Below are 24,177 nucleotides of genomic sequence, written 5' to 3' on the forward strand. Positions count from 1 at the left end.
ATCTTAGACTTTCCATCCTCCAACACTGTGAGAAACAAATGTTGTGTAGGTCACACAGTGTATGATATTTTTGTTACAGCAGTCTGAAGGAACTAAGACAGCTTCCAATGCGTAATGAGTTCATACACAAGTTTTTAAAACTAGCACTCTACTAGAAAAATTAACAAAGAACAACAATAAAGAGTTCACAGTAGAGAATGTTCAAATGAATAATTAACGTGTTCGCCTTGAATTCTGGGCCATTTTCTACTCCAGTTTTCACTTGTACCATCTCTACAGCACCAGCACACGCTCAGGTAGAGTTCTTCTCTTTGCTTCTATATACCTTTATGCCATTCATTTCTAAACCAATGAATTTACAATATTACATGTCTATGTTGCTGTCTCCACTATTAGATGATGTGCACTTCAAGGTCAGGCAAATTTATGTATGTGTTTCCTGGAGCTCATCTCTGCCAAAGTGCATCAGGAAAATATTCCTTTTACTTTTTAAATATTATTCAGCTTCCACTACTTGTCTTGCGGTTTACTGAAATCCTCTTTCTTTTCTTTGCTCACAGTTTCTGGACTCAAATTTATCTCAAAGTGGAATGACTCAGAACTAGGATGCTGAACTGAACTGCTTGCAAATGTGAAAGAAATATTGTTCTGTTTATCGGGAACATCATTTCACAGGATATGGGGAAAAGAGATGTCACATGAACACATCTTAGAATTTACACTGTAAACCAAACAATGTTGCTGCAAAGGCATGTAAGTTAATATAGAAATAATGGAAGAATGTGAAGAAAACTCAGAGACAGTGAAGAAAGCCAGGATAGGCTCCAAGATCAGTAAGTAGTCATCATTAAGTAGAAGAATATCCCCCTGTCTTGGCTACCTCTTAGTATCATTTTTTATTGGATTCCTCCTTGCTCTACACTTATCCATAAGTTCCTTCAGAATCCTTTCATATGTCATATTCTATCTCACTGTGAGATTAGGCATTTCCTGCTCATATTTCCTGGAGCAGACTTCTGTTTTCATATATCATTTATACTTTCTATTTGCCCTACTACATTCCACAGTAGGTGTCACTTTTTCCTGGCAACCTTTCCTGGTCCCCAGATTTGGAATTATGTGCCTTCTTAGATAATGCACGTCTTCACTACTCAATGAATGTTCCTATCCTATCTCCATCTACACACTTAAGACATTGGACATTGGCACTTGCTTCTCTCTCTCTCTCTCTCTCTCTCTCTCTCTCTCTCTCTCCTTCTTCTTCTCTCTCTCTTTCCACGCTGAGGACAGAGGCACTATTCTATTGATGTTTGTATTCTTAAAGCCTACCATGGTACTTGACATATTATGTGTTTTTAAAGAGTTTCTTGTTGAAGAAGAAAAAAGCAAAAATGTTTTAATCTATATATTAAACACATAGTTCAAAGCAAGTAAGAATAGAATTTTAGATATTAAAAAAGCTGCATTTGTTTTTATTGTAAAGAATTTTCTAGTAAAAGAGGGAATACAGCAATTGCTTGAGAAAACCTCAGAGGTGACCAGATTTTGAGGAATCTTGACACTGGATTGTACATACACACATATGCATACATGTACGCGTATAAATACACTATTCTACACTATTCATAGACCATTAATTTTGAAGTCAGATAACCTAAAGAGTTGTCTTAACATTCTCAGTCTTTTATTTCTGGCAAAATGAAATAATTCCCATCTCATAAGGGTTTTAAAAGTATGAGGGTTGTATTTCGTGACAGTTCTACTACATTTGTTTAGTGATATTTCTACTACAGTGATTATGGATATAGTTGGTATCAAAAGCATGTATTACTTTATTCATAATTTTGAGACAAGGTCTCTATGTTGCCCAGTCTGCTCTTGAACTCCTAGGCTCAAACAAGATTTTTGCCTCAACTTCCTAAGTAGCTGGTACTACAGACACACACCATTGCACCTGGCTGTTCAACCTTATAAAGCAGGGATTCTCTAAATTTCTCAGTGAAGACTCTCTAAAGACAGAACATATAATCTCAGAGACTCTGAGAGATATAGACCAAGGTAACTCTCTACAAACTCAAAATTTGAATCTCTAATGGTTTTTTCCTTTAAAATTTATGCAAATTTGGAATTCTACTCCAAAATACAACTCTATTAAAATGTTCCTATCATATCTTTTCATTTTCCAGTCACCTTTGCATTTGGGCAGAGCCATTGAATGAGTTCTAGCCAAGGTAATATGAAAGGAATTGTGGATTTTTTCTGAGTTAAGGCTTTAAGAATTGCATTTAAGAAGCCTTCCTTATGCTCTTCTTCATTGTCCCTATGCTGGATGAGGTCACAACATGTGACTCTCACAGATGATAGATCAAGAAAATGGAAAGAGCTTCAAAGCCCTGAAACCATATAGCAAAGAGTCACCCAACAACTAAAATCACCCATCTTAAACTATTATGTGAACAAGAAATAAACTTCTATTCATATGTTTGAATTATCAAATATTTTGAGTCTATTTATGGTAGCGGCTACTGTTACTCAAACCAGTGCACCCCATCAAAAAAGAAAAGTGCAAGGAAGAGAGAAGTCTTTTGCAATCGAAAGACATTCTAACACCTGAATTAAATGTTTTTGCAAAGTCTATACTAATTATCGCACATTTATTTGCATTTGCTAAATAAGCATAGTAGAAATGTTCATTCAACTGTCTTAGACTTCCCCATGCATTAAGAACCTCTAATTAAAACATCTGCTCCGAATTGATCAATTTGCCAGGAGTTAAACATAACATAGCATGAAAATTCAGACTTAGCATTCACTTGTTATTCAAAAAGACAGAGGAAAAAGAAAAGATAAATGGGGAAAAACAAGTGGTGGCCCCAATAAAACTATGTCAAATAATTTGTAATTGCCCCAAATAATAATTTATGATCTTGGATTCCTTAAAATTTATTTGCATGGAAAATATGGTAAAATACATTAAAATTCAATACTAAAGCATTATTTTATGCTCTCCTAAAAGGCAAATATATTCAGCCGAAGCTAGATAGGCAGATGACAGGTAGATAGATAGATAGATAGATAGATAGATAGATAGATAGATAGACAGACAGACAGATAGATATCAATGGTTTATGACTACAAAGTATGGCAATGTATTGAGGCACCTAATGTAGAAAATCATGGTTTTTAATCACTTTATAAAACTGTATTCTTAACCTGTAAAGTATTATTTCCTTATTATTACATAATTACTTTTTTTCTCATAATGATTTAAAAAATCTAATAAATAAAAAAGAAACTAAAGAATCCTGAAGTGATTGAGATCAAAATTATCATGACAAATGATTATGTGAACAAAAAATAAACTTCTATTAGTATATTTGAATTATTAAATGTTTTGAATCTATTTTGGTTCAATCATTTTTCTACCATCTCCAAATTCCTCAATTCTCTCCTTTTATCAGTCTTATGTCATTTGTCACTCTTTCTGTCATTTTAGTAACATAACAATGTTTGAGTTGATGTGCTATGCATATCCTAAACTCTTTTTTTTTTCTGACTCTTTATTGCACCCATTTGGAAAATCATTAGTCTTGGATGAACTCATTTTCCCATTTCTCTTTGCATAGAGCTGAGCAGTTGACCACAACTGCAGAAAGCACACACAAGAGAGCAGAATGGTACCATTACTAATGCCTAATGATCTCTTTGGGTTCCCCTGGTCATCTTCCCCTCCTAAACACCTAGATGACCACCGCAAACCATATAATTTTCCTCACATTTCTAAATATACATTCCTCTCCTCCCACAACATCTTTTTTCTACAGATAACCTAAACTTCTAGTTTCTAAAGATGAAAGAGGCAGTCCAACAGAAATTTTTCTAAACTCACCACTACTCTAAACACCAAAATATAGCCAACTAACCTTATTTTCTCTCCACGTATAATAGAGTTACCACTTGGTCCCCTCTCTAAGACCAACCTCTATGCATGCTCTTTAAATCCCAACCCTTTCAGGCTTCTAGCTTTCTGAGAAACCCTACACTAGCAACTCTCTCCTACTTTTTTCTTTTTAAACCTCACTGGCCTCTCCCACTCTGTCTCTGTAAACTCATATTTTTTTCTAGTCAGTAAATAAATATTGAATTTTCCCATGGCTTAGTCTCAATCAGTCTGTCTTTCTTCTTTTTCTGGGTAGCCCTATCTATGCTCAACTTTTCTCTCTCCTGTGAGATCAGCAAATCTGCTTGTCTTCTCTGATATCCATTGACACTTTTATGTTTTAAAAACATCTCGAAACTATGAAGTCCTACAGTAGACTTTTTATCCATCTCATTGTATGTCACCATTCCCCATCAAGTCATAATTCTAAAGGTGGATCACTCTTGACTTCTCCCTCCCCATACCCCATTACAAACTCACATCATGTCTTACAGCTTTTCTCCCTAAATATGTCTTTATCCATTCATGTCTCCCAGCTCTTCAACCATCTTACCCAAGCCCAAACTCTTATCTTTTACTTGCAATACTGAAATCTGCCACTATATCACACTCTACACACTCAGAGCAATCTAAATAATGCAAACAAGGATTGTGCCACTTTTCTACTTTAAAAACTTCAATTACTTTCCTTTGCTCTTTGTATCTTTAACCACACACTTAACATCCTTGACAAAAATCTGTGAAATGGTCTACAAGTCCTGCCTTTTGAGATTCAGCAAATACAATCGTCCTTGTGTCCACACAGTGTTGTGTAGTCTTCTATGCAAAGGGACTTCACACAAGTTGCCCCCTTTGCATGTTTCTATACAATCCATAAATCTCAGCACAGACTACTTCCTCAGTGACATTTCTCAGATCTTCAAAATTGGGCCAAATCTATCATATGTCCTCTTACCACTTTCTATCCTGCCTTTATAAAATAAAATTGCAAAAATTCACTCACAACTTCAGGCTCTACTTCAATTTCTAGTTCTTTCTCTATTTCCACCACATCTGCAGTTTCTTTCTCCACTGAAGTCTTGGAATCCACCCACAGTAATCCCTGAGGATTAGAATCAACTTCTTCCAAACTCCTGCAAATGTTGATATGTTGAACTTCCATGAATCACAAGTTTTCTTAATGGCATCTAGAATACAGAACACCTTCCAGAAGTTTTCAATTGACTTTGCCAAGATCCATCAGAGAAATAATTATCTATGGCAGGTATAGCCTTATGAAATGCATTTTTGAGTAATAACACTTGAAAGTAGAAATTACTTCTTGTTTCATGGGCTGCAGAATGGGTATTGTGTTAGCACACATGAAGACAACATTAATCTCCTTGTACAACTCCATCAGGGCTCTTAGGTGATTGGGTGCATTTTCAATGACAAGTAATATTTTAAAAGGAATCTTTTTCTTTTTGAGTAGCAGATCTCAACAGTGGGCTTACAATATTCAGTGAACCACGTTATAAACAAATTTGCTGTCATCCAGGTTTTATTGTTCCACTTCTAGAATGCATGCAGAGTTGATTTAGCATAACTCTTAAGGGCCCTAGGGTTTTTGGAATGGTAAATAAGCGTTGGCTTCAACTTTAAGTCACCAGCTGCCTTAGACCCTAAAAAGAGAGTCAGCCTGTCCTTTGAAACTTTTATGCCAAGCATTGATGTCTCCTCTTTAGCTATAGAAGTCCTGGATGGAATCTTCTTCCAATAGAAGACTGTTTCACCCACATTGAAAGTGTGTTATTTAGTGTAGCCACCTTCATCAATTATCTTAATTAGATATTCTGGATAACTTGCTGCAGTTTCTCCATCAGTACTTGCTGCTTCACTTTGTACTTTTATATTATGAAGATGGCCTCCTTCCTTAAGCCTTATGAACCAATCTCTGCTAACTGCAAGCCTTTCTTCAGAGGCTTACTCATCTTTGTCAGCCTTCACTGAATTAAAGAGACTTAGGACCTTGCTGTGAATTAGGGTTTGGCTTAAGGACATGTTGTGGCTTGTTTGATTTTCTTTCCAGTCCACTAAAACTTTTTCCATTTCAACAATAAGACTGCTTTGCTTTCTTAATATTTGTATATTTGTTGGATTAGCACTTTTAATTTCCTTCAAGGTTTTTTCCTTTGTATTCACGATTTGGCCAACTTTTTAGTGCAAGAGGGCTAACTTTTGGCCAGTCTCCAACAACATGCCTTCCTCACTAAGCTTAATCATTTCTAGCTTTTGATTTAAAGTGAGAGATGTGTGACCACTCTGATATGGTTTGGCTCTGTGTCCCCACCTAAATCTCATGTTGAATTATAATCCCCAGTTTTGAGGAGGGGCCTAGTGGGAGGTAACTGGATCAGGAGTATATCTCCCCCTTACTGTTCTTGTAATAGTGAGTTACCATGAGATTTGGTTGTTGAAAAAGTGTGTAGCACTTCCCTCTTCTCTCTCTCTTTCTCCTATAGCCATGTTAAGATATGGCTTCTCCTTTGCCCTTTGGCCACGATTGTAAGTTTCCTGAAGCCTCTCCAGTCATACCTCCTGTACAGTCTATGGAACTGTGAGTCAATTAAACCTCTTTTATTTATAAATTACCCATTCTCAGGTAGTTCTTTATAGCAGTATAAGAATGGACTAATACATCTTCCTTTCACTTGAACCCTTAGAGGCCTTTATAAGAGTATTAATTACCATAATTTTAATATTGTTGTGTCTGAGGGAATATATAGGCCTAAGGAAAGGAGAGAGATGGGAGAACGCCGCTTTGGTAGAAGAGTTAGAACATACACAATATTTAACAATCAAGTTTGCCATCTTATATGGGTATGGTTTGTGGCACCCCAAAACAGTTACTATAACAACACCAAAGATCACCAATCACAGGTCACCATAACACATGTAATAATGAAAAAGTGGGAAATATTGTGAGAATTACCAAAATGTAACACAGAGACTCAAGCAAGCACATGCTGTTGGAAAAAAATGGTCCCTTTAGACTTTCTCCATGTAGGGTTGCCACAAACTTTCAATTTGTAAAAAAAAAAAAAACATAGTATCTGTGAAGCACAAGAAACCAAAGCACAGTAAGATGAGGTAGGACTGTATATCTTCAGTAAAATTCTGCTCCACAAACAGGAATGACAAGATGAAAAAAGTTCAATGTTTATACTAATTCTTTCCTGCAGTTTTCTAAAAATTTTACTGTTGAATTTATTCATGTAAGTTATTGCACTAATTCCTAAGATTTATAAGCAAAAGTAAATGGCATTAATGCATTATATCCAACTTGAGACTTGGGGATTAAATAAAACCTAAACCTTCAGTGGACAGGGACGCAGGGCAAATTCTAATGGGCATAGAGATGTGGAATAGGACCATAATATGGAGAATACTGGCTGGGATAAAAATCTGAAATACCATATTTTGTTGATTATAAAATACAACTTTTTGACATTTTAACATCTGTAAAATTGGGATTCATACCATAATCAATGGATATTCTTAGTTTAATCAGGAATATTTTCCTCTTTTTATTGGTATATAAAATAAGGCCATATTTCAAAATAAATGCTGTTATTTACTCAATTAAATGCATTTATAGCCACAGCATCAAAGATGAGGATGACAGAGTTTTGAAAAGAGAAGAGAGAGGAGGGAAATAAGGCTATTAGGAGTAAATATATGTGTTACAGGTTTGTTCTACCTCCCACAGTCCTGTGAGTTACATGTATGGGAATATATATAGCCTTTATCACCCTATGCTAGAATGAATTGTGAATGTATCTGCCTCACCTGCTAAACTCCTTAGAGGAGGACTATAAATCAATCGTCCTTGTATTTCCTAGTTCTGGGCACTTGATAGAAGATCAAATTCATTTGTTCAATAAGTTAAATCTAATAGTTTCACCTTCTACAGAAAGTGCAGCAAACAGAATTTGCTGTGATACATTAGTTAGGTAATTCTTAGGAGTATATTAAGTTCTCTGATAAGGAATATTTACTCACTTGAGCTATTTGATGACTCTCTAATTCATTAATGCATTAATTTATTGAATGTAGTAATTACCAAATCAGGAAATCCTAATGGAGAAATGAATTAAAATTTAACTGCTCCAGGGCACCTACCAATGCTCAGGTGACCTAAGATATTTGTAAAATTTAAAAAGTATATATTTTCCAAAACTAATTTGCCTACTAGCAGACTTAGCCTTAATTGTTACATGAGTAAAGTAAATTTATAAAGATCCCAATTTTCTAGGAGTTTATAGAAGTGAATTCACTATTGCAACTGACACACCAAATGTGAATATACAATGATAGAGGATTAATTGTAAACACATTTACATGTTGTTCAAACTGAGCATGAGTGAATATAATATTAGAGAAAAGAAAACATGACCAGTATGACTAAATAGGTGGTAGAAATTACGAATGATCAGTTCTAATAAATCAAGGGAGACTCCAAACAGTGAATGCAATTTTAGTTCTATGAATAATAGAAAAGTATAAATCAATCACTTAGTGTGTGGTAGAAAATTTTTTCTAGATCAAGGATGCCCCTAGACTGGGCAAAAATTGATAATGAAACATATATAGGAAGAAGTTTAGAAGGAATTAGACTTTTGAACTTATTGGAAATGGAACTTAGGTAGAGCTGAATTTTCAGTTACAGTGACACTGTTAAGACATTTTATTCCATTTACCTTCCTGAAAAGTCCCTGAACAATTAAGAATGGAAAGGCACAATAAAATAGAATGAATATTAAGACCTTAGTGATTTCTATCTTTAATAAATTCAAACAAATGGCCGTAATTTCAAAACACAACTTTGAAGAATAAAAAAAAAAACCTTTTGTTCTATACCAAAGTTAAAAACGGATGCTGAGACGGCACTCACCACAACCATCCCCCTGCACCACCAGACCTGAATAGGAAAAACTTCCCCTTAGAAGTACGTAACACAGTCTAGAAACACCCCGTAAGATTTTGTAATGAGGACCATCTGCAAGCTAATGCAATCAGATGTCAATCCCTTCCCGTACTACCCATTGGAGGTCAGCTGAAAAAGAAATCCCGTACTAGAAGTCAATTGGGTTGTCAAAGTCCAGGTCAGTCCTTCAGGGCTGATGGCTAAATGATGCAGCAGGGTGAAGTAAAAAAAAAAGGCAAAGAGCAGTAGTAAGGGATTTATTATAAGTCCCATGAAACTATCTGAGCTATGAACTAATGGTAGAACTCCCAGGATAACAGAAAAGTTTGATTTGATGAGCACAGGTTCAACATTTACAAACTTTAATCAAAGCTGAAGAGTGCCTCAGCTCTCTCCTCTAATTTCTCCCTAATCTATTTTTTTTTGACAAATAACTTCTCCATGTAAAGATAAGTGACAGCAAAGGAAAACTAGTGCACAACATAAGGAAAAAACTCATTGATTCATTGAAAAGAGAAAACATTAAGTGCATTACTGATCAGCAGATCAGTACCGTATTAGGTGGTTTGGCTACATCAGTAAATAATACAGACACCTGCTCTCGTGGAATTTCATTCTAGTAAAGAAGACAGACAATACACAATCAACATGAAAAAACTAATTAAATTTTACATTATGTTAAAAAGTGATAATTGTATAAAAATTTTAAAAATAAAGCAGGTAGGGGGATCAGGATTGCTGGAGCAGAGGGCAAGTCACAAATTAAATAGGGCAGCCAGAGAGGACGTATTAAGAAGGTGAGACCTGAGTAGAGACTGGGTGGAGACACAGACACTAAGGAACTGGATAAACAGTAGAAGAGCATTTTAGACAGAGGAAAAGGCACTGAGGTACATGCTGCTGAAACATTAAATAATCACTAGAGCAGGAAATCAAGGTACAGATGGGTAGGAGTTGAGATCAGAAAGTTAATGGGAATGGGATTCGGCGAGAAGGTGATTCCTAAGAAAATGCTAGCCCTTATAAGTCATTGTGAGAAATTTGGCTTTTAATCTGATGGAATTGGGAATATATTGTAGGATTCTGAACAAAGAATAACAAGATCTAAGGTTCTAAAAGGAAAACCCTGTTTTCTATGTTGAGACTAGACTGTTAAGGAGCAAAGATAAATGCAGTAAAATCTGTTAGAAGCTACTTCAGTAATCCAGGTACAAAATAATAGGTAATGGTGGCTTAGGCAAGGGTGATGGTAGTTCAGATAGTGAACAGTGGTTGAGTTCTGGATATAGGTTGAAAGGGCCAAGAGAGGTTGTGACATATTGAAAGTAAGTTGTGAAGTAAAGGAATAAAGGATGACTCCAAGGCTTCCAGCAGAGAATATGGAAGAACAGAGCTGTCATTAATTATGACAGAAAAGACTGATGCTGTTTAGCAAAAAATAAATGGAGAAGATCAGGAGTTCGGTTTTGGAAGTGCTGAATTTGAAGCATTTACCTCCCTAATAAGGTATCCAGGTGAGGATGTCAAATAGCCCATAGAATGTATTAGTCTGGAGTTCAGGAAAGAGGTCTGAGCTGAGATATAAATTCAGTTGATGTCATCTTTCAGTTGGCACTTAAAGCCAGGATGAACTCAGAGAATGATGAGCTCACCAGAAACAGAGTGAGACTAGAAGCAAGAGAATAACCAAGACCTGAGACTGCGGCATGTCAACATTAAGAAGTGTAGAAGTACAGGGGAAAAATACAGCAAAGTACACTGCAAAGTTGTGGCCAATTAGAAAAAAATCAGATGAAGAGGATGAGTAGGTCTGGGATCTGATCAATGAATTTAGCAATGTGGATGCCTTTGATAACCTTGAAATAAATATTTTTGTGAAGAGGATGTGGGTAATGAAAACATGATTGGTGCAGTTTAAGAAAGATTGGAAAGAGAACTGAAAGTGATTCCAGGCAAATCTTGCAAGGAGTTTGCTGTAAAGAGTGAACACAAATGGAATGTGAAGGAAGCAGAGTCCAAAAAAGTGTTGAGTTGTTTTTTTTTTTAATCTGAGAGATAATAACACTATTTGTATGGTGGTAGAAATAAAAATGATTATAGAGAAGAAAAAGGAAAAACTGCTTCTTCATGTCCTTGAATAGCTAAGAGGGCCTGGAGTCTAAAATAAATGAAGAGAGATTTAGACTAGAGTGTATCCTTTGTTGAAGAATCAAAAATATCTCATTTTATTGAATTTTATTAAATTCAAGTAAAGTTAGCCTGAATAGCAATATTTTTAAATGCCATATCCTATATTGTCTTTCTATTTTTGTCAAACTTTTCACTAACAGAGAGAGAAAGAGAAGACTTACCTGACATGCTTTTTACCAAAGATCATTATGATAATAATGATCTTTGAGCATTAATATGACATAATTTGGGATTTTTTTTTTTGAGACAGAGTCTCACTCTGTTGCCCAGACTAGAATGCAGATTTAAGCTCATTGCAACCTCCACTTCTAGGGTTCAAGCAATTCTCGTGCCTCAGCCTCCTGAGTAGCTGGGATTACAGTCATCTATCACCATGCCCAGCTAATTTTTGTATTTTTTTATAGAAATGGGGTTTCACCATGTTGGCCAGGCTTGTCTTAAATGCCTGGCCTCAAGCAATCCACTCACCTTGGCCTCCCAAAGTGATGAGATTACAAGCATGAGCCACCACACCTGGCCTGATTTGGTATTTTTTTACTATCTTCTTTTTAAGTTGTTAATTTTAGTAGAGAGAATATCTTCATTTTATTAAAAATGACACATTTTTTAAAAATTAAGGCAAGCACCTTGTTCCATATAACCTTAAAAAGTAGGGTAATAGGAAGCTACCATAGGCTTCTAAAGACAAGTGATGCTGAGTAATTAAAACTATTCAGTTTTATAACCCTATTATAATGGAAAAGTGTTTCTTTCAAACCTAGTGTTTAAAAGAATGTTGAGAAACTGGCATTTTTATATACTGCTAGTGAAAACATTAGCAAAATTTTCCTTTTCAAAAAATTTGAAGTACTGCATTATCTTGTTTTTCTGTATAATCTTTTTTCTTCCTTCCTTCCCTCCCTTCCTTCCTTCCTTCCTTCCTTCCTTCCTTCCTTCTTTCCTTTCTTCTTTCTTTCTTTCTTTGTTTCTCAATAGTTATATATCTAGGAGATTCATTAAAAATACTCCAAGATTTCGACAGAAGTTATTATCTAGGAATGGTGAAAACATTTATAAATAAACACACACACACACACACACACACGCACGCACATTACACTTTTTCCAATTTGTAGATTCAGTATCGTACATTAACATGAAACATCACATTCTTCGATCCTAAGATACATGTATTTTCACATTCATGAAATCAACATAAGTCACAAAATTATTATTATCTTAGATTCAGAGAAATGTGATACTTTTGTAACTGAAACAACGATTAAGGAGGCATCACACAGGATAGCTAGTCTACATAGCTTAGAACTGAAAGGTGTTTCAAAGATCAGTAAGGAGAAGATAATGATTTGATTGTAGGTGAGGTTGCTTTGTGTAGGCTCAATAAAATTCAGTCATTAAAGACATGTTCAATGGGAATGAAGTTATTTACCATAATATGCAATATGAGAAGACTGAGAGTTTTAGATGGAAAAGAAAACTTTGTAGCATTTCATTTGGATTAGAGTGAGACATTACGAGATGTTTTAGTCAGAATAAAATTGAGAAGACACTGGGAAAGTGGTCTCATAACCACACTGTCTTTCAGAGTACAGCCTATTTATAAAATTACTCTTGAAATGCCACCACCAAATTTTGAACTTCTTTCTTGCCGTTGCATAGATTAATATATTTTACTTTAAAAATTGATCAATCTAATTTCTACAATTCTCACATAAATATAAAATAACCTTACATTGAATTATAGGTGACCTTACTTCTCTTCCTGCTTAATCTTTGCTATTTGCAATTCTATTCAAAACCATCTCCCCAAGCCATAATACGCCTTGGATTTGCTCTCTTCCCTTGATTATGCCACATGTAGAATTATTTCAATAATATATTTTCCTTGCCCTTAGAACAGATTATTAAGGACGTAGTCACAAGAAGTGAGAGACAGGAAATGATCATTTTTTCCCAGAATGCTGAGTTAGCCTTTTACTGGACTTTAAAATAATGACTAAACAGTGGCAAGGTTTAGATCGTTTTTCATTTGTATCACAATCTCTCCTACAAAGGGGATTCTAGCATTTAAAACACTGCATATTCTTATTTTCAGTTTCATTTACCAAAAGAATAAATGAATTTTTTGAATTGCCTTACCCAGTAAGTTTGACTGCATGTGTCTGAAGCTTTCGGTATTTTTCTGACTCTTTGTTTGTGCTGGTAACATGCCTGTATATCCCTGTCTTATAATGGAAGAAATCCTCACGGACTTGCATTATGGCTAAAATAAAATCCAACAGAACAAATGGCACAGTATTAAAATACCGTCTTTAAAAACCACCAGAAAATTTCATGGAACAACCAATGGGTAAATTGCAAGGAGCTGAATCTAAGAAGAGGCTGTGCAATTCAACCTAATTTTCTTTCCTACTTAATTTAATTAGTTGCAGTATTTTTTGTCATCCTATAAAAACAACTTTTAGCTCTTTAGAATATTAAGTACACATTATGCTTTTAAAACACCATCTAATCTTAATCAACAGATACACTACTACCAAAAAGTAAGCCCTTGCAACAAAAGTACACTATACCTGCTCAGTGATTACTATTTCTCCGTTAACCTTGTGCTTTACCACAAGCCTCTTAAAACCCCAATTAGGCTAGCAAAGCCTAGCAAACTGGGCTTAAAGCAATTGTCGTTAATCCTCATAAGTAAATACAAACATTTCTTTTGTGAGTTGGAATAAAAAAGCAAACTCCTGCCAAAATAAAACTTTGACAGATTTCATCCTCCCAGCTCTGGAGAGATAAGCAATGTTATACGCTTTAAAAAGTAGAGCTCATACTTTAGAAAGCTCTCCTTCATTCCCTCACCTAGATTATTTCATCTCTCTATTGTGTGCTGCTTTGTTGAAGGGCTTTGGCAATTCGGGGTGAAGACTTTAAACTTCCCTTGTAGAAGATATGAATTTAAAAAGTTTTAATTGAGATTACATATGTATAGCTTGACAACTGTGTACAATACTTGTCTTAATTTGACAAGCATTTTAAATAAAACAGGAAGTAAGGTAACTAGTGTTTGACAGATCCTTTTAAAAAGCTTATACTCCAAAGTTAAATATAACTTTTCAATGTTCCTGCTTTTGTTTCATTTTTTAATGTTCCATGCCTTTTCTGATGCTGTACAAATAGTCGCAAAAGAGGTTAAAACTTCTTTATCTACTCTAAAACACATTCCTATAGGGTTTTAAGAATTAATGTAACTGTACTCTATGGAGATCTCTGCTTTTGTTCTCTATCCATCACCTATACTTACTTTTAATCCTACAGATTTTAGAAGAATGTACACAAAGTTATTCACTCAGGGTTCTGTTGGCTTTTATGCTCTTTCGTACTGAGACAGGGGAAATGCTGTATGCCAGACCAGGCAATAACAAGCAGGCAATCATGTAACATTTATAGCAAGAAGAGTCAACCAGCATTCTATCCCTTTATAAAAATGTGAAGATATTGCTACTAGCTTTTCTTTTCTGTAGAACCATTGACTCTTCTAGGTCTTATGATTCAACTTTCCTCTAAGCATCATGAATAAAATATACTCATTATTCCTGAAAAACACTGCCAACTAAAGAAAAAGGATGAGAAGCCATCCTAATTACCTGAAAGGTGGCTTCTTTCTGAAGTTTCTGATACCAAACAGGCTTGATAAATTCATGAATATATAACTATGTAAGTTATGATCATGCAATTTTACTTTTGGAAAACTACAGCAAACTCATGATACAGAATTATAACACGGATGAGAGGCTTGGTTGTTGCTCATCTCTTGCTCCTGGCTTAGGCTGGCGGGAAGCAGGTTCTCAAGAAACCTTTGTTAAATGAATGTTGAATAACTTGCATTTTTGTTTTATTGCTTTGAAATGTTACGCCTTTATTTTTGATTCATTCTGTGAAAATTATGAGCATTTCAGTAATAGCCATAAAATAAACCTAAAGTATTTAAATTTTCTCAATTTTAAATAATTACAATTCAAAATTGTTTGACTGATTAAAAAAAGAGGGAGAGAGAGAGGGGAAAAAGGAAAAAAAACACTTGAAACAATAATACAATGACTTGAAGATTCTGAAAGGTTAAGTAAATTGCCCAAAGTTATTTAAATAGCAAATACCAAATTTGGAGTATTTTAGCGTAACCTTGACTCTAAATGCCTGTGATCTTTTAAATTTGTCACACAAGCACCACTTAATGGAGCATGCATTGACATTAGAGATTAATCCCCTCACTCTTCAAATGACCAACAAATTACACAGCTGTAAGGGGGAACAGAAAATTTCTCTTCATTTGTTTCAGGTTTTGGGTAATGTCCCATAATTTTTAAAAATTAAATTTAGGACATGTTTATGTAGGCTGTGGTTTCTCAATAAATGCTAAGTGGTAATAATGATCAATAAAAATTCATCCAACAAAATTATAAAATCCATGATTCCTGCCTATATATATTTAACCAATACTAACTAGATCAGTGTTCAGAAAAATTAAAATTGGCAACGGTTCCTTAAGTATGTATCAAATGTTTTACATTTAATTTTGGCCTATTTTTTATTCCACTGCATTGATAATATATTCCAGGCCCTTCAGTATTCACAACCTAAATTTTCATTTTAGGCTTCGTTGGATTGATTCTTCCATGCACTTCAAGCCAATGTTTACACAGGGAATACACTCTGTGAATTTACCCTTATTCAGGCCATTGATGCAAAATAAAATTCAACAGGCAAGCAGAATAAATTATTACAAGAGATGAGATAAATCAAAGGCAATGTACAAGTAACTATATGATTTCATTATTTACTGTTACTCTAAGTAAAACATTTACAAAATTGATCAAAATTGAAAACCTTTTGTAAAATGCAAAATTACACTGGTTTACTTTATTTATTTTGAGTTAATAGAAGGAAAATATTAATCCTCAATTTTTTCAATCCACGACCTAATACACTTAAACTGAAGATAAGAAAACTGTATGTATGATTCTTAAATATAACTGAATAAATAAAGTAAGCTTCATTACAAATTAGTCAGTTGGCATTTCATGTTGGACTTTCTGTTGGTCCATGATCATTTTGGAAAAACTTCGGAGTCATTCATCAAATACGTCATTAATATTTAAGAGTTCAATTTATAAATGAGTCTATCTTCTGAAAATAAAATGGCAGCTAATTAAGATATAGGTAAGCATACTTCTCATAACTGCACTCATTTTAGAACTGTTGAAGCCTTTTGGATACTCTTTAAGTAAAAGTTTTCTTTCTTTTATTAAACTCCTATTACATGAGCTCAATGTAATGTTGTTTATTAAAGGAATGAATAAGAATAAAACGTATTTCATCCAAGCTCACCTTGAACTGGTCCGTTTTGCATGATTTCTTTCATTATCTCAGTTTCCTGGATGGAAAAACATGAATGAGCAATATCATTGTTATCAGAGCATACTAAACCTACTGACTGGTGTACAATGTTAAGTGTTTGCAATTTACTCTCAATCGTACTTTGGCAAACTCACGTATATTACACTACATTAATGAAATTGTTAAAGATGAGATGCACCCATTTGTTTTAATGACACTTATCACTAAACAGTAAATTTGGAGCGGAGGGAAAATACAATAGCCTTTCATGATTATAAAGAAAAAAATAAACAAGGTAAGTTAAAACAGTATTTAATTAGTGGAGATTAATAGTACCTCTAATTTTTTTCTCACAAGAGCTATCCCAAATGATTGTTTAGTTAGATGTCTCAGTAACCTTAGTACAAATATTTCTATGATGTCTCCTAATGTATAATGCAGCCCTCTGTAGGGAGGCAGGGCACTATTTCATCCATTTTTCTGTGCCTTTGAGCACAAAGTACATGCCAGAAACTATGACAGGAACAAATATTGACCCTGAACCTATACTCAAGTTACTTACATTTTGGTTGAATGACACTACTAATTTCATTATTATATAATAAGATCCATTGTAGAGACAAGCACAAAGTGTTATTGTTGCAAACATAAAAGGGAAATTAATTCTGCACGGAAATCAAGGAAAATTTCACAGATATGAAGTTTTTACCTGACATTTGTTTGGCATTCTAGATGGAAAGACTTGATAACCATTTGCATCAGAGGAATTATTACCTAGCTAAGTGGAAAAGTATAACAGAGCACGGTGTACCTGGGCAACAGAGACTAGTTTTATATATTAGGAGCATTATGGCTGGGTAGAGTGGCAGATGCTGGCAGGACACGAGTGTATAAAAGTAGTACGTCAAAACTAACTCATGAAAGGCCAGTGTGCTATGGTTAGAACACTGAAATGTACTCTGGAGATAATTAGGAGGACTGGAGATTCACAGATTCTGAAAACGAGCAGGCTTGGGGAACACTGATATGATGAAGTAAATTTGCCTAGGCTTTTAACAGACAAACTAGAATCCAAGGGAGTCTTTTTTATATCAGACCCATGTCCTCTTAAATTATTTTGTTGAGTGAGGCAAAGGATTGATAAAACGAGCTAATAACACAAAAAAGTCAGTAAAGCAGTGTTTAACTTAGCTTTTAATTGTCAAGTTCAAATATATTTATATACAGATATTATGAAACATAATTTTAAAACCCTATTTCCTTAGACTTTTTTTAACTTCAGCCAATTCTTTACACTGCTAATATTACAAAGATAAGACATCATACCCAAATCGAAAGTCCTTAAAAGTATTAAAAATTATACTTGAAAATATAACATTTATTTTAGAATATGATAGTTTTAAGTAGTTTTTAAATTGTTTTAGCTACAGCAGAGCTATATACGTTTCAGAAAGTCAACTATTCTTGATTCTTGACATTTATACTTACACTGGAAGAGACTCTGTATGGAGGAGAACATTGGTAGATCCTGTTAGATTTTTCTATGTTGTTGGGACATGGCTTTGTGGCATGCCGTTTTCCTCGCCCATCAGACCTGCTTGCCATGGCACATCCATTGTTGGCATTTTGGTCTTTGAAAAGTGGATAGCATGCATGGGATACCAGTCTATGAGGAATAAGCAAAGAAGCAAAGGTAATATTTAGGAGAATGTTATCATATCCTGTTTATATTTAATCTTACTGAATTAAACATTCATAAATTATTCTGGTTACTTACATGCATAATTTTCAAAATACTGACTGGCTCCAACACAGAAGCTCAGTGACATTATACTCTTCCCTACCCTCCTATTTCTTCATTATAATTTTAAAAATCTTGTTTGATCAATTTTTAATAAATAATTCTATCTGTAGTATAGAATTTCCTGAAGATAAAAAGTGGTTGTCAATATTAAGTATGTGGTAATATTAATAGGGAAAGGACCCCATTCAAACTGTATATATAATTATAATCTGGAAGAGCCAAATTTAATATAAACAAGACATTGAATCTGACTACTCCCAGATGGAATATTAAAATTACGTAAGCTGTAGCTTTAAAGTTTTTATTTTGTTTTGTTTTTGTATTTTTATAATTTTATTAAGTTATAGATATGTTCACATAATACAAACTATTATATATCTGTAGCTTGTGGTACTTTGGGGGAAAATAGTATAATATTAATATAATTTTAAAAGTTAATAAAGTAGAAAACTACCACACATGTATTATCTAAAAGAGAAAATGATTTTGATTTCTGATTTTGAAACTAAACATAGCAAAGCACAAATTATTTGGCACCAATTCAAACATGATAATATTGAATAAAAAGGTAAATTGTAAGGGAAATAAAATCATGGTAATGGCATTGTAGATACTCTATGCTGAAATGACCATAGAAGTATCCACTAGGATTGATTCATGAAAATGTAATAGTTTCCAACACAATATGAGAATCTGAGGAAAGAACATGACAAAAGCAAAACCATTGAAAACACTCAAACAACCTAAAAAATATTGTATTAAATGCATTACATTTGTATTAAATGATGAGTGCTGTGGACTGAATGGTGTCACATTAAAATTCATATGTTGAAGCACTTATACCCAATGTAATGATATTTGGAGGTAGGCCTTCGGGAGATAATTAACTTTAAAGGATGTTATGAGGGTAGGGCCATCATAGATGTGATTAGTGACCTTATAAGAAAAGGAAGAAACCAGAGCTCTCTTTCATCATGTGAGGACACTGTGAGAAGGTGTCCATCTGAAAGCCAGAAAGAGAGCCCTCACCAAGAACCAGATCAGCCTGGTCCTGGATTTTGCAGCCTCCAAAACATCAGTGTTTGCTGTTGAAGCCCCTCAGTCTACGGCATTTTGTTACAGCACCCCAAGCAGTCCAATACAATGAGATTTAGTTGGGTCTCAACGATAATTTACATTTTCAAGCTATTAAAGGGCTGTTATTTTTTTATTATAATACAGCACTAGTACACAAGGAAAGTATCAGCCCAAGTTGGCTATTCAAAGTACCACATTTTAGGCAAAACATATGAAAAAATTTAAAGCAATTTATTGCAACCCATCAAAATCTGACATCCACTATTTTCTATAGCATCTAACTGGTCCTATAGCAGACCCAGAGCACTGAGTGGATGATGAAGAGCAGGTGAGCGGTACATATAGACACCACTGTTTATCAGCTGCAGCTTCCTTAGCTGAATAACTCAGCTTTTTAGTAGATCAGCTCTTACAGCGGACACAAGGATGTTATATGGGTATCAGCCTACCTGAAAGTGAGGAAATGCAGCCTCCCATTTTTCATCAAATGGGGTGGAGACAATGAACCATACTGATGAGTTAAAACAACTGTAGATTATTTCCTTATATTATTATTCTTATTTTTAGCCTAATTTTACCTGATATTATCTATTCCTCAATCTGGTAACTGAAAAGCACAGCAGAGAGATCAGCAACCGTGATTACTTTATTCTGTCTGTGGGGACTCACTTGGCTCAGAGCAACAAGAAAAAAATATTTACTTGAGTCTTCAAAACTAAAATTCATATTAATTTAGCTAGAAACGTATACATTCCTCAAGTGTTTCTAATAGCTTCTAATCTCAATACATAACAAGTATAGTATATATTTAAATGTAGCATAATATTTATATTCATGTAGCTGTAGTATATATATTTTTAAGTACTTTTTTGTAAAAATCTTGGGATTAATTATTTTCCTTGTTCTAACACAATGAACCACTCATAAAAATCCTAGAAACACATGTTGAGCAGCTATTTACCCACGTTTTCTCAGGTACCACCAAGCCCTATCGATGCTTCCACTATTGCACCCATGACGGTTCTTGGCACAGCAAGAGATCAAATTCTGAGGGGATAGATTGGCCGTGTATCGACCCTTAGACTGAATTGCTATTCGGTCAGCAGCCACACCTGTTTCAAATAGAATATCAATTAATATTCAAATGGTACACAGTATTTCTAATAAGATACATAACCTTTTTGTCTGAACCCTAACGTAGTCTTTAAAACTGTGTGTAATTTATAATTAAAGCCAAAGAGCATTAATATATTTATGTATTCTAGCCAGTTGAACTGTGTCATACTTTCAGTCATAATTTTTGTCCTATTTTGATATTACTCAATTGTCCTATTGACTTCAAAGATTTTTCCAGTTTCTTGTTCCTTTGATGTTCTATATATTCCTGAACACTCCTCATTAGGGAATCTGTCAAGTGAAACTCTTGGAGGGCAAGAGCCATATGTTCCTTATATTTCTATTTCCTGTACCTAAAACAGTATCTTGCATATAGTCATGGGAAAATACATATTTTCTAAATGAATTTAACTAAACTGGGGCAATTGAGAAAACTAACCATAGAAATATTCGTTGGAAATTCATCCACAGTCATCTAATATATTGGAGTAAAACTGAATCCTTTGTTTTTAAACTGGTATCTAGTTTAACTACCCAGGAGGCCATACTTAAGCTAATCCAGACTAACATGAATCAATCTTATACAGTATCTAAAGGCTACATAGCACACTTTTGTGTTCATAATATAAATGAAAATTATTATCTTAATCTTGTTTTAGCAGATATGGAATTCAGCTTGATTATACATATATATAAAATGAAATGAATATATTTATTCAGTTACAATTACTAACTGTTGTAACTACTATTAACTAATACCATTAGTTACATATAATGGTATTAGTTCATTATATATAGCTATATATGTAATTATGTATATACAATCTAATAGCTATATATGTAACTGATGATATGTAATGCTATATACAACTAATAATATAGTTATGACTACCATATTATTAACTAATATCATTAGTTATATATATATACACACACACACACACACTTTTTATTATTAAAACTTCTATTCATTTGTTATATGATTCCCTAGAATTGTAATTGTTATTGGTTCATTCCTTTCCTCAACACATTTATTAAACACCTACTAACTGACAGGCACTGTAGCACTGGAAATTACAATGATGAACAAGAAACAAGGGAGACATAGTTCTGCCCTCTTAGAATAACAGACCAGGGAAACTAATCAACCAGTAGCAAAATCCTACAGATGCCATCATTTTGATCATGGTACCAAAATAAACTAATGTGAGTGATCAGATTATGAAAAAATTGGGGGGGTACCATTTTAGTACAGACTTTTTCGTTGAAAATCTGGTACAGTATTGTTGAATATCTGGTACAGTCTTGTTCAGTCTTGTTCTAAGTGAGTTTCTTACTTTTAATTAAAGGCAACAAAATAATAACCTTTCTTCTATTCATTCACTTTTCTTAGTGAAAGTTTTAGCTTTTTTTCTCATCAAAATTGTCAGTGTCCTGAAATCCCTCAAGGTGCTAATTAAAAATTTTTCTAAAATAATTCATTTAATTCATTTACATATCTATCTTTGTGTACACATGGTTTTAATGTAACTACGGCATATTACAATGCTGTAGGGCAATTGCTGGCATTCTTTAGATGCTCAATATGTGTTAAATCTATAACCTCCAACTCCCTACTAAATTCCAATCTACTATTGTAAATAGTAGGATATATTTCATAGGAGCAAATGGCATTATACGACTTCTGATAGTCTCAAGAAAATAATTCCCTATTTCATTAAAGAAAGGAGAAATTCTTTGATGCTTTGACATTCAGCACAGGGGTTTAGAATGAAATTGAAATTTTTAAAAATGGTATAACTGTGTTTTCATTCAGAAAATACTTTTATAGTGTAGAGAAAACAGTAATCCAGAAGTTAGAAGCCTGGTCTCCAGGATTATTTCTGATATTTCTCATCTTTTGGCTTCAGATAAGCCACTTTACCTATTTGGGCCTCCATTATAATACTAGAGGCTTGAAAAAGGTGACCTTTAAAATCTCTTCCAGCCTCACGAATCTGTAGATTTCAAATAAAAGTGTTTTAAATCATCATGTTATTCAATATGTTGCTCTTATACCGACATTTCTGAATCTCAATGATGGTTTAGCCAAAATTCACTTGAAATATTTAGAAAAGGTCAGAAGATTTAAGAATGACTCAGTTCAACCAATTGTTTTCCACTCTCTTCTTAAAAACTCTCACTGGACGGTACCTCTGAGACACACTCTATTCTTTCCCTTGCTTATTTTATTCCATCTTCAAATGTATGTGGAACATATCACTCCCACTACTCCAAACACCTGTATCTCTTCAGCTTCTGAAAAATAGCTTGAATTTGATTGGATTACACAACTTTTAAAAATATATGTGCCTATTTTTAAGAGTCTTATTTATTCCACTTTATAGCTTTTAGTTTCTCTGAGAGATAATCTTTTTTAGTAACTAATACTTCTCTACACAATTTCTTAGATCTTTACAATAATTTAGTTCATTTTTTTCTTTATTTAACACAAAAAAAATTGCCCTAATTTATCATACTGAATTCACAGGATACAAAACTATGTCCTTTGGAATCACAAAAGGAAACCTGTCTCTGGTGTTCCGTGTATTAGGTAGGGGAACAATCCTGACTTGGCGCAGTGCAGAGGCTATCTGTGGGGTTGAGACCTGGGAGCACCAAAATATATCCTCCACTCTAGCGAGTTGCTTTCAGTATTTCACCATGAATGTTTTTCCTTACACATCTTCAGAAATACTGGCATAATGGAAATTTTAAGCAAAATTCTTATAGATCACCCACTAGGTGTAACACATTAACCACATGAACACAAAATGGCAAACGGTTTATTACATTAAACCTTTCTCCACCCATTTGAAAGAACCTTAATCTTCTTTTTATTATCTGGCCTTAGCTATCAATAGACAAAGAAATTTTAGCTCAGAAAGGTCTCCATGTGGGTCCCTGACACATCAAGTACAGCATAAGATAGCCAGAGAGGGAGTGTGGACAGCAATGAATTAACAAATGTAGCCACTTAGGGTGAGCTTGGCTACCATTATGATTCTAACAAAGGCATTTCTGGAGTTATCTGATTGATATCCTGGAGCAATGATACTTAGACACAGGCGTCAGCATTTCTCTGTCCCAGGTTATGCTGCCTTTCATAGCTGGCTTCTCGAAGAGCCTATGTACTTGTTCACAATCCTTCAATGGCTTTAAACTGTGTTTGAACACTGTTGAAATTACCTGCAAACCCTAGAGCATGGTTTTGTGAAGATAATTGAATGACAGCCAATCATCATCATGTTAGGTTTCATTTAATTGCTAAAATACATTCAACATTCCTTTGAGGATAATTTTGGAGACCTAATTTGAGGGTTAGCCTGTAACTAATTTATTGGATTTGTGAATTTATATGAAAGTAACTATAAAAGAGTCATTGCTTATACTTTTTGAGTAACAGTAGACTTAATTTGGAAGCTATTCTTATTAAAAGATCAGTTACATTACTTTTGAGCCAGAACCTATGTATTTGCTTATATTTATTTAAAATGAAATAAAATCCATTTGATCCATTATTATTTAGGTTTAAAGTCTTACTTTACATCGAATTAGATTAATAAATGTTTTTGCAAATCGTATAAAGAGTAAAGAATATGAGGATTATGTGGGTGTGTCTACATGTATATTAGAATTATAAATAATATATGA

The 24,177-nt window shown here is 34.0% G+C and overlaps 1 protein-coding gene across 1 annotated transcript in view; it reads right to left on the reverse strand.

The window, feature by feature from the left end:
* The window catches only part of TINAG (tubulointerstitial nephritis antigen), an 88,385-nt gene that overhangs the window by 23,152 nt on the left and 41,056 nt on the right, over window positions 1–24,177 (reverse strand). The window contains exons 5-8 of the mRNA XM_011981326.1: window positions 20,330–20,480; window positions 17,976–18,153; window positions 16,479–16,524; window positions 13,236–13,359 (exon numbers count right to left, since the gene is read on the reverse strand). Of these exons, the coding sequence (XP_011836716.1) occupies window positions 13,236–13,359; window positions 16,479–16,524; window positions 17,976–18,153; window positions 20,330–20,480 (499 nt within the window). The remainder of the gene's footprint in view (window positions 1–13,235; window positions 13,360–16,478; window positions 16,525–17,975; window positions 18,154–20,329; window positions 20,481–24,177) is intronic.

This window comes from Mandrillus leucophaeus, unplaced genomic scaffold (assembly GCF_000951045.1).
Source record: "Mandrillus leucophaeus isolate KB7577 unplaced genomic scaffold, Mleu.le_1.0 Scaffold223, whole genome shotgun sequence".
NCBI lineage: Eukaryota > Metazoa > Chordata > Mammalia > Primates > Cercopithecidae > Mandrillus > Mandrillus leucophaeus.